Source organism: Impatiens glandulifera, chromosome 6, assembly GCF_907164915.1.
Source record: "Impatiens glandulifera chromosome 6, dImpGla2.1, whole genome shotgun sequence".
NCBI classification, from domain to species: Eukaryota; Viridiplantae; Streptophyta; class Magnoliopsida; order Ericales; family Balsaminaceae; genus Impatiens; species Impatiens glandulifera.
This window is the reverse complement of record NC_061867.1, coordinates 16,843,059-16,855,646: the sequence shown is the minus strand read 5'-3', so window position 1 is coordinate 16,855,646 and position 12,588 is coordinate 16,843,059. Positions and strand designations below refer to the sequence as shown.

The 12,588-nt window shown below is 40.4% G+C and overlaps 1 protein-coding gene across 1 annotated transcript; it reads left to right on the top strand.

The window, feature by feature from the left end:
* The first annotated feature begins 10,388 nt into the window (after window positions 1-10,388).
* Window positions 10,389-12,588, top strand: LOC124943269 (probable polygalacturonase At3g15720). Its single transcript, XM_047483809.1, has 9 exons — window positions 10,389-10,496; window positions 10,627-10,761; window positions 10,859-11,032; window positions 11,212-11,235; window positions 11,375-11,582; window positions 11,666-11,747; window positions 11,834-11,939; window positions 12,012-12,110; window positions 12,245-12,588. The coding sequence occupies exons 1-9, from the start codon at window positions 10,428-10,430 to the stop codon at window positions 12,473-12,475; spliced, it is 1,128 nt and encodes a 375-aa protein (XP_047339765.1). The 5' UTR covers window positions 10,389-10,427; the 3' UTR covers window positions 12,476-12,588.

Below are 12,588 nucleotides of genomic sequence, written 5' to 3'. Positions count from 1 at the left end.
AAAATTTCAAAGTTTTTCAAATGGATGTTAAAAGTGCATTTTTGAACGGTGATATACGTGAGGAAGTGTACGTTGAACAGCCACCCGGCTTCAAAAATGCTGCACTTCCAAACCATGTATACCGGCTAAACAAAGCTTTATACGGTCTAAAGCAAGCACCAAGAGCCTGGTATGACACACTGACCGCATTCCTAGTAGAGCATGATTTCACCATCGGTTCGGTGGATAAGACCTTGTTCAAATTTGAAAAGAAGGAACATATCCTACTTGTTCAAATCTATGTAGATGATATTATCTTTGGTTCCACCGATCCAAAGCTCTGTGATAAATTTTCAAAAATGATGACTGACAAATTTGAAATGAGTATGATGGGAGAATTAAGTTTCTTCCTAGGTCTTCAGGTTAAGCAACTCAAGGAAGGAACATTCATCAGTCAACCGAAATATACCAAGGAGCTTCTAAAGAAATTCGGTATGGACACCTGCTCCTCGGCGGCCACTCCAATGAGTTCATCCATTAAACTGGACAGAGATGATGAAGGGCAATCAGTAGATCAGATTGCATACCGGGGCATGATCGGTTCCCTGCTATATCTGACAGCAAGCAGACCGGACATCCTGTTTGCAGTTGGTGTATGTGGGAGATTTCAAGCAAATCCAAAGCAATCCCATTACACAGCCGCAAAGAGGATACTGAAGTATTTAAAGGGCACACCTGATGTCGGTCTGTGGTACCCAAAGGACTCATCATTCAATCTAACGAGCTACTCAGACGCAGACTATGCAGGCTGCAAGATTGACAGAAAGAGCACCAGCGGAACATGTCAGTTCCTTGGTGACCGACTAGTATCATGGCATAGCAAGAAGCAGACATCCGTGGCTACATCAACCGCAGAAGCTGAATACTTGGCGGCCGGAAGTTGCTGTTCTCAACTTCTCTGGATCCAACAGCAACTGAAGGATTTCGGCATCACAGCCGAAGAGTCCCCAATTTTCTGTGACAACACAAGTGCCATTGCGATTACATACAACCCGGTTCTCCATTCCAGAACCAAGCACATCGACATAAGGCATCATTTCATTCGAGAGCATGTCACGCTGAAGCATATCCGGCTGGAATACGTACCCACCGACCAACAAGTAGCCGATATCTTCACAAAGACTCTACAGGAAGCTAAGTTCTCTCAATTTAGACTTACTCTCGGTCTAACCGACATCAGTCAGATCCTTCCTAAGGATACTTAAAAGGAAAACCGGCTTCGACAGATAAAACAGGTAGTTCTTCTTAAGCTGCTGATCTTTGAATTCTCAAGATGCCTATGGAAGAACCGCCCAGCCCATCAGACAGAGTAAACCGACCGGCTACTTGGTGGAAACACCAACTAACCGCATCGGGATGAACAACTAATGACTGACCGGTTCGGAAGCAGGTCATCCCAGATTATTTGAATTTCACAGATGTGGAACAACTACCAATGTTTGTAGATGTCTGTTCTGAAATGTTGCCTTTTCAAAGAAAACTGGTCGCGCCTAAAAAGACGTGAAGATCTTTTGATATCTTTCATGGTTCAGGCCTATGACCGACACCTAGACTGCAAACATACCCATTTTGGTGAAAAACCTTTTATCCTGCAGTTAATACATGTCATTCCATTTAATGCCTGGACAATAGGTTAGCCCCTAAACTAGTATTTAAGAGAGGGCAACACTCACCACAAAACTCACAAGTCACAAGAATACTCTCTCACTAAGGCAAACTAACCATGTCTCAATTTCTAAACATCCTCCAAGTAGATTTTGAATCCTGTACCGGTACCGAACACTATGAAGTGTATCGGATGATTAAGAAGTTAGAAGATACTGGTCTCCAGTATTTTCTGGATGATAAGCAAATCATCTATCCTGCATCCGTTATGGAATTCTACTACAATGCCAGAGTATTCCGGGGAACACCCCATTTTGAGACCCACATCCAATCCAAAGTTGGGGGGGTAATCTTCGACTTCACCGAGCAGGACTTTGGTCGGTGTTTCAGTCTGCCCAAGCAAGGGATCACAGATCTCAATCCTCCTGCAGACATTAAGGCTGAGGTATCCCTAGCCTTTGCCCGGTCGGATGAACCTGTCAATGATCATGGTTCTAAATCTCTCTTGAGGGCTGAATACCAGCTCCTCAATGATGTGTTAGGAAGGGGCATCTTTGGAAGAGATGTCACCAATACCTATTGCGTGGCTAGCTTCAACATGATGGCCGCCATCATTACTGGCACACCGGTAAACTGGTCCCGGGTGCTGTTCGACACCTTAGTTTGGATGATTAACGTCCAGTCAGTCGGTCTCATTCCCCAAATGAGCACCCTTCTGGTGGAACTCGGCGTTCCAACTTGTCCTGGCGAAGGCCTGAACCAGGCTCAAGTGCTAACTAGGGAAATGACCGACTCTTTCTACAGTCGGTTTGAGAGGGAATGGAGAAGGAGAAACTTCAACCCTCCTCGTTAAGTCACTTCATCTGGCATCCGGTCGTTTTGCTGCGTGTACCGGATGCACCATTAACCATATCGGCCTCATCCATGTCCACTTCGGTTTTATTTATGCTTTCCCTAACTTCATCATTTATGTATGTCATTTTCGGTGTTGTCTCTACCGTCTTCGGTCTCCATCTAATATATATCATTATGTGTTAAATGCATTTAATGAGATAATTCAATTTAATGAGATAACTCCCAACCACCCGCACATTTAATTCCCAACTAATCTGGTCACTTTCCAACTAACATTTACCTCGAGATTTGCAAACCGCCTCTTCCCAATGCACTTTGGAAAGGAAAAGATTCTTTCCCTTAATAAGACAAAACTAACCATCAAGGCTCAGATTTTCCCTCCAAAAACGATTCTATATAAGGAGCCATCCTCCCTTTACTTTCTCACATCCACAATCACTTGCACCTCTCTTGAATCTCTCTCTCTCTCTACATCATAATCATGCCAAGCCGAACTTTGGGAAATTTTCTAAGTGTTGATTTCGGCTCATGCTTGGCCGAATGGGACTATGACCACCCAAAGAAACACATGTTTGAAAGTCTCATTGTTACCGGTCTTCAAGCCTTCCTTGACGAATCCGGTCCCATACTGACTGAGGATGTCAAGGAATTTTTCAGAAATGCCGTTAACTGGGGAGATCGCATTGTAACCACGGTAAGGAATCATACCTTCCGGCTTGATGAAGCCGAATTTGCCTCCCTCTTCAATCTGCCTAAAGAAGGGTTCTCTGACTTTCCGGCCATGGAGGGCACTGATGAATACTACTATGTGTTCCGCTGTCTTGGAACCTTCGATACGGTGGAAACCCATGGGTTAAAGACCCGTCTCGGTCGTAGCACTCAGCTACTTCTTGAGATTGTCACTCGGTCCATTCTGTGCCAATCTGTAAATCAGCGGTTTTCAAAGAATACCTACAATATGATGACCCACATCTACAACCACACGCCCATTAATTGGGCAGCGGTCCTCTTTCAAACTTTGAGGAAAATGGTGCGGACCAAGAAGGGTCTCGGCTTTGCACCCCACATCAGCAGGCTGATTCTCAAGTACCGGCCAGATTTTGGACCGGGTACGCCGGCATCTCCCTCAAATATTCTCGATAGAGATGCCGTGGTGGAAAAGTATTCCAGAATGGTGTTTACTGCTTAAACATCTTTATTTAAATGTCTTTCTTTCGTCCTATCGGCTTCCTTTCTAATGAAATATCGTTTCAGTTTTGATCGCTTCTCTTTACTCTTTGTATCTATCTGACATAACCGGCTTGATATCGTTCGTATCCGGTTTCATAAAATCTGCTTAAAACTGATAAACACCGATCAATCAAAATATCTGAATCACTATTAGAAACCGATTTACCATTCGGTCTCGTAGAAAAATACGTCACCGATGACATAGGCAAAGTTTTGGAGGGAAAAACTCCCGCTCAAAGACACCGCACACCGTTTCGCACGAAACCATGTCCTTTCATTTTGGAGGGAAAACTCCCGCCCATTCATGATGGGACGGTTTGGCTTCCAAACCGTGCCTATAAAAGGAAAGCCTTCATCACATTTGTCATTTTCACAGAAATTCAATTTCTCTCTCTAAGCTACTAAATCCTTCGAAACCGATTTCTCTTCTTCTCAAACTATTCAAACACGGGTCGTGATGCGGTATTGTTCAAACTATACTCTCAAGTGGACTTTGATGAGATTCGGCAACATGGAACAACCGAGGCCAAAGACGTAATTGACCGACTCATTAAGACCGGTCTGGGATATTTTCTGGAGGGACCTCACGTAATCTACAAGAACGCGGTTGAAGAGTTCTTCAAAACCGCAACCGTTTCCTACGACAGGATCCTCGCAACGGTTTGCGGCTCCCAAATAGAAATCACCGAAGCCGTAGTGGCCGAAAGTCTGCATCTCCCAACCACCGGTATGGACGCAACAGCAGAAATGGACGATGACGTATTTAAGATGGCTTGCCGCCGTGTATCAGCAACAAACAAGCCGGTTCCCACATCCGGAAAGAAACAACTGCTGAAACCGGAGCTCATCCCGGCGTGTGACGTTTTTGCCAGGGCGATACTGGCAAGGGGAGGAAATTTCAGCAATCTGACCAAAGACAAAATCAGAATGATTTTTCGTCTAATGGAAGGCACAGAGATCAACTGGGCAAGATCGGTCTTCAGCAACCTTATGGAAATGGTGAGACCGGACTCAGACAGGTCTTGGGGGTATGCCGTACAACTCGGCAAGATCTTCTTACATCTGAAGATCAAAGTCGGTCCCGGTGTTGGAATACTAAAACGCAGCATCATCCGATCAAGGCATTTTCTTCCAAGAAAGCAATCGGCCTCCAGTTCCACAGGTGGCCGAAAGAAGAAAGCCGCAAAGAAAAATACCCCGGCTAAAGAAAACACCGGAGGAAAGAGAAAAGAAAAAGTAACTTTCGAAGACCTACCTCAACAAACAGAGGATGAGGAGTGGGACGATGAGGAAGCCGACACAGAGGGAACCGAAAATAGAACGGACCATGACGATGGTCTCTCGGCTCAAAGTCCAAACAATACCGAACATAGCATAAATCCTGAAACCACCGAGGGTGAGGACGGGGTTGATGAAGGAGACAATGATGAAAGAGCTGATGATGATGATGACAGAGCCGATGATGGAACCTTCAGCAGGGAAGAAGCCGACGAAGCGGAGGCCGAAAGACTGGCCCAGAATATCTTTCAAGGCATTATCAGAAGAGACGAGGATGTCATAGACTTATATCTGGAGTGGCATGAGTACCGGTTCAATACAAAGTATAAAGACATCCTATCGGACCACTCGCAAGAACACTGCATCGCCAGATTGGAGGAAGTGGAGGACAATATCCTACGTCTCACCAAATCCAATACCATTCAGGAAATACAATGCCGAACTTGCCTACTGATACCGAGAAGTCATCTTCGACAGATAAGAAGGCGTATCAGAAAGATTAAGGAAGAATATGTCAAAGGGGGATCGGTGTCTACGGTAGCACCGCTAGTATTAGAAAAGCTTGAAAAGGGCAAATTGGAAATACGCCAAGAGATAGAGCGGTTAGAAGCTATATGCAATCAGAAACAAGTTCCGGTGTATATCGCTCCGGTCATCGAAGATTTTCAAACAGACTGGACAACAGAGGACACTGTGACACCAAGGGACATTGAGACACCGCTGCCAGAAAATGATGAGGTACCGACTTCGAAGTCTGTTGAGGTCCAAACTTTGGAGGATGCGGTTCCAGACCTGGAAGCTGAGATACCGACATTGGGAGTTGAAGCTCCAAACTCAGAAATTGAGGTAATAAACTTAGAGGATTCGGCTCAATTAGAACCTCCAAATGAAGCGGAGGCACCGATAAATCTTGATGAAAGAGCCGACCCTAATCCTACCGAGCAATCAACGCCTCCACCTCCACCGGTAGTCACCGCTCCAGCGCCCCCTCAGGAATGGATTGATGACCTATTTCAAAAATTTGAAGTAGTTGTTTCGAAGCGGATTGAGGACCGACTCCGGCAGTTTGACACTTCAATATCAGAGAAGATTGATGACCGCATACTTGACCACAACGTCTCCAAGCTTCAACCGCTCAAGGATAGATGCGAGAACATTTTCGATACGGCTATGAAGTTCGCCAATGCGACGAAGCTGGTTGTGGATCACACTCAAACACGCCTGGAGCAACTCAGCACCGGACTATGGGAAGAGGCCGGTGAGCGAGAAAACTGTACTCAGCATATTGTGGCTCTGGAGGGTCTCACTTCGGAATTAAAGAAAGATTTCGAACGGGTCGACCCAACAATTGAACGGGTCTCGGTGCTGGAAAAGACAAATGAGAATCTCGTGGCCGAGGTAAAGGCACTCAACGAACAGATAGCCGAAATCCTGAAAGCTAAGGAAGCCGCGGATGCCGCGGCTATAGAGGCCGATGCTCTGGTTGCCAAGAGAATCCAGGAAAGGCTGGACGCCGAAGTCAGCAAAGACAAAGAGGCGCCGCGATCGTCTCAGCTGACCGAAGCCGAAGTAGAGGCCGAAAGAATAAGAAGGGCTGAGATCATGTATCCAGGATATGCTGAGAAATTGGCAAGACAGGTTGCAGCGGATGCCGAACGTTTAGAAACGGAGCAACGAAGGCTGACGGGGTATGCAACCGAAAATGAGAAAAAGAAGAGGGCGGCCGCCTCTGATTCAGCACCGGTCGCCTCCGCCTCAGCACCAAAGAAAAGAAAGAAGTCGGCTCCTAAGAAAGTTCGGATTGTGGAGATGATCAATACTATTTCTGACCCGGTCGAGACGGGTACTTCGCAGCAAAACGACCAAGTCGAGGATGAATTCGAAGAACAGCTGCGGTACCGATCTAAACGACCACGACACTCCACGCAACAGCAACCGCAACCGCCACCGCAACCGAAGAGAAAGAAGAGTGCCTACGAATTCACGGACTCAGAATAGGGACTATCCTTCTTTTTCTTACTTAACTTAGTATTTTTGCTTAGTACTTTCCGGTTATCTATGAATATATAAAGTTATTTTTGAATACCGGCCTTACTTTGCATTTCTACATGATTTTGATAATTTTAAATAAAATAATCAAAAAGGGAGAAATTGTTAGATAAAAGATAGAGATTCCTCCAAAAACCCCTCCCTCAAAATTTCTCGAAAATTATCTAAGTCTTTTTCAAAATCGGCCAAACAAAACAACCGGCCTACGGTTGCAAACTTACATAATTTTGATAATTTTAAATAAAATAATCAAAAAGGGAGAAATTGTTAGATAAATTCATACCGGTTCAAATAAACCTAACTTAAACAAACTTCCTACGCAGGAACAAGGAACCGGACCGGATGAACAAAAGAAAACCAACTGAAGAAACCGAACCGGTCAAGCTACCAAACCGATCAAGAGTATTCGGTACGTGACCGCACAGAGGAAGGATCGGCCAAAGCCTAAAAGCCAGATCCATCAAATAGCCGATCAATCCTCAAGACAAACATAACCGGAATAAGCCCGGTCACTTCACTATCAAAAGATATTCGGCCAAGTCAAGTGGACAACCTAGGCCAAGTCAAGAGGCCGACCTGCACAAGAAGACACTTTGGGTATCTGTTGAGAATGATACCAAAGGAACAGACTGAATACTTCCATAACCATGCAAGTCTGAGGAAAGACTGTAGGCTGCAGAAAAACAGTACTACCGGATCTTTCTACTTCGGGATAAGTCAGAAAGGAAATCTTCAAAGTATAGACAACTGTCCAAGCAGACAGTGCCTACATTGAGTAAAAGACAAACCCAGCAGGTTTGCTTTACAGACCGGCAGGTCTGAAACAGGATGCCAGGTCTGAGATTGACCGTCAGGTCTGAGGAGAAGACCGCAGGTCTGAGACACTGAATCACTGCATCTCTGATCAGCCAATCAGATTCAAGGCTTTGAAATATGACCGTTGGCATATTTCACCTATAAAAGGAGGCAGTTGCAGAAGAGTAAATGCGGGACATCAAGCAGACATTAAGGCAGTTACTAAGAGTTACAAAGAAAGCATTTACTACAAGTGATAACAGTGTGGTATTCTAAGAAAGCCTAAGTGCTAAATTCTAAGTGTGTGTTACAATTTCGGTGTAAATTGTAAGAGTGTTATCGAGCAGGAAATAAGTCTCGATCGGATTGTATTTGTATTCCTTAGTGAATATCCTTCTCGCGGTTTCGAGAGGAAGGGGTGACGTAGGAGTTTTATCTCCGAACATCCATAAAACTCTGTTGTGTTATTTACTTTCTGTTGGCTTCCTTACATAACCGACTAACTTAACCATACCGCTCCAAACCAACTCCATACTGACCATACCAAGTATCCAGATTGCCGAAACCGACCCACCATCCTTCAAATCTTCATCATCCGAAACCGACTCCGCCTATCATACACGTGTACCGCTTCAACCTGAAAGCAAACCTCTTCCGCGCTTGAACCTAGTTCAAGGGTTTGTGACAGGTTGTGTAGTATTGAAACCCCGGTGTTAATCTCTAACCGGATTAACCACCACCCTACGAGTGAGAACCGCTAACCGGTCCAACCCCCGGTCCACCAGCGGCGACCTAGATCCTAACATAAAATTATTATATATTTTTAATATAATTTGAAATATAACAAATAAAACAAAATAAAGATAAGCTGACTTTTGGGAGGCATCCCTAACTACAAGTGGAAGTCATTTTTTTTAAATCAAATATTTCATTTTCTATAAAATATAATATAGCCAAGGCCATAAAATGTAGTTTAAAACTTAAAATGACTTAAGCAATTAGGTCATTAGTATATATAAGTTAATTAGTTCCCCCAGCGTGACTCAAGCTACTAATTAAAAAAATGGTGTACATAATCTACGTACATAGTTGCTACTTTGCTATATTCATGCATAACGTGCATTTTCTCTCTTCATAATCTCTTCTATATCAAACAATCACCATTAATGGCGGCATACTCAATCAATATATACAAGTTTAAAGCACATGAAGGCACATGATAATGCCAAATTAATGTTTGTTTTACTCAACTATACTTTTTTTCCTTTTTTTTAATTTTTTTTTTTAATAAAAATGGTATATCTAACTTTTCAAATATAAGTATTATTTGTAGACAATAGAGACCCCAATGTTCGGATACCCTAAGAAAAAAAATGGTTAATAAAATTTTGTTTCAATTTGTATATTTTAAGTTATGTAATAGTTTTGTGCTATAAATTAATAAAAGTTATTTAGTTTAGTCGATTAAATATAATATGAATGTGTATTATGATCTTAGTTCAAAGTTGAAATCTAGAAGGATCATTGAGAGGAATGATAGTCCTATGTCCCTTACTCAATGGCCGGCTCGATTTTGTCATCAAATTTGAGAGATTTTGTTCTTCTACGCACAAAACTCTTTTTACTTAACTATTCTAATTACTAGTGATCGAGATAGATTGTGTTGGTGTTTGTAATTATTTTAAAGTTGGACATAATAAACTAGTTATACTGATCTATAAAAACTCTATATCCGATTGATTGGATGTAATAGATATTTAGTCGGGTTTATGATATTTATAATATTCAACCATATACCTCTAGTAATTTATATTCTCTACAAGTTTATGAATTATTCTTAACCAATCAAAATTAACTAAAAAACGTATTTTCTTGGGGAAAAAAATAAGAAAAGACGGAGATAAGGTTGATATATCCGTAGAATACATTATTATATTATAATTTAAATGATATATTTCAAATGTAGATCAATTTTCTTTAATTTATTTAAATAACCTTATATCTTACTATAATGTGTAAGTTTTTACCATATCAAAATCATATTTAACTTGTAAAATGTTTTTTTTAATTGATTTGAATGATAGTCTCAAAACATAGGGAGTTATATTCAAACATATACTTTTTTCCAGCATTTTAGGATAATTTCAACATATTTATTAATTTTGACTTTCCAATTAGATTGTGATGAACCCATTTTGATCTCCTTGATCTTTATATTATATATTTTGGTAATAATTTGAAATATTGCTAACATAACTTATAAAATCAAATGGACTAAGTAATTATGTATAAATGTTGCTGAAATAGTACGGCATCTTAATTTAATTAATTCTCTCTATGCTTTGTTAAGACATCAGTTTTATTATTTATTATCATTTTAAATTTCTCTAACTTCTATAAATTGGAAATTCACAACAAGCTTACAAACATACTCTTAGTTTTTCACAACATTTTCAACTATGGTGAGTAATCCCCCTTTCTATTTATCTCTCCCTCTATTCTAAATATTTATCGATTTTATTTTTCAGGAACGATTGATTATATTGTTTTGCATATGTACTCTGATTAATGTGGCGATGAGTCAAACTGTATTGAATGTAATGAATTATGGTGCGGTTGGAAATGGAAAAACAGACGATTCTCAAGTATGTAACATTCAATCCGATTGACTTTGTGTTCATAGATTTAAATGAATTTTCTTTCAAAAAGTAAGTATTGTGATCAAATTGAATGCTTAATAAATTTAAAGGACTTGTTTATAATTAATGCAAATAGGCTTTTCTGAAAGCATGGAAAGCTGCTTGCCAAACTACACCACTTGCTCCAACAGTGTTAATACCAGCCAGGACTTTTCTGTTAAAGCCCCTCACCTTTTCAGGTCCTTGCAAATCTTCCCGTATCTATTTTCAGGTACATATTTGATACCAAATTAACCAGGATCCTTTTTTTTTCTAATATAAAAGTGATTTTGTTATTTATAGACTGATACAAATTCAATTAATTGCAGATAATGGGGAAAATTGTGGCACCAAATTCGAAAAATGGGTGGTTGGGTCGACCCACGAATACGTGGGTCGTTTTCTATGGAGTGAATGGACTTTCTGTCTCTGGACCGGGGCAGTTCGATGGGCAAGGCTCTATTTGGTGGAGTAATCCTTGCATGCCTAATTCTGCGCAAAATGTGATGACCTCGATCTCAATTTATGTTACATTTTTTTTATATATATATAATGAATCTCGACACTATAATTTTATTCGTAGTCAAGAGAATAAAACAAGATGATTCCGAAAAAAAAAGTAAATATAACTAGTATTTGGTATTCAAAATTAATGACATTATTTATTTTCTTTCTTTTTCAGGCTGCAAATTGCAAGGCTCCAACAGTAAGTGGATATTGAGAAATACATATTGAAATGGGTTAATTATATATTTGGCTTCATCTAGGTTATAAAAGATAAATAGTAAAATTGTGATTTTTCTAACGATTAAAACTAAATAACTAATAAAAAATGAAATTGGCAGGCTGTAACGTACAAGAGGTGTAACAATCTTCAAATAAGCGGGTTGACACATATTAATCCCATGAAGAACCACATTCAACTAACCACTTGTAATGGCGTGACCATATCTAACCTTCGAATAAACGCACCCGAAACAAGCCCTAACACCGATGGAATTGATATTGCAAGCTCTACTGCGGTTAAGATTCGTAACTCAGTCATAACCACGGGTAATTAATTAATTAATTAATTAATCACTTATTCAGTGTTCGTTTGATTGCTTATGATTTTTTTTGCTTCATTACCGTTATAGGCGATGATTGCATTGCTATAAGTGGAGGCTCGTCGAATATTGACATTAGTGGCATATTTTGTGGTCCTGGCCATGGCATTAGGTTTGGAATTCTCGTTTTCTAGTTTTGAAAAAAACTCTTAACAATATTGAAATTAAATTTGAAAAGAAAAACTATTACAAATGTAGCATAGGGGCATTGGGACATGGAGGATATGACATTGTGGAAAACGTAAATGTGCGTAATTGTACATTTAAAGGAACCTTAACCGGAGTTAGGATCAAAACCTGGCAGGTAACAACTACATTATAAGATTATTAAAGATTAAAATCAATAATTTTATATATATATACCATAACATTATAGGGTGGAAGTGGGTATGCAAGGAAGATTTCATTCAACAAGATTAACTTCATTGCGGTCTATAATCCCATCATTATTGACCAATTCTATTGTCCTACAAGAGTGGGCTGCCAAAACTTTGTAAGACCCCTCCAACTATTATGTTTCTTCAATTCAATTCCGATTTTCTCGTCATTGTAATTCTAGTCCTCACTTCTTATTTTATTCTCCACTAACTAATACTCTCATCTTTGAAGACATCTACGGTTAAAGTGAGTGATGTGTCGTTTACCTCAATAGTTGGGACTTCGAATATGGATCAAGCAATTAACCTAAGTTGTAGCCAGTCTGTCGGATGCACTAACATCGTACTAGATCGTGTATACATATCACATACAACAAAAGGGAGAAAGATATATGCCACTTGCAACAATGCCCACGGAAAAGCTACCCATACTAAGCCTGCGGTGAAATGTTTACTTCCCTAGTTAGGTCTTTAAATCTACTTCATTATTTTTCATTTAATGAACAAAATAATCAGTCATTTGTGTATTTTCATCCTTTACTTCATTATAATAAAGTAGACATTATTATTGTAGTA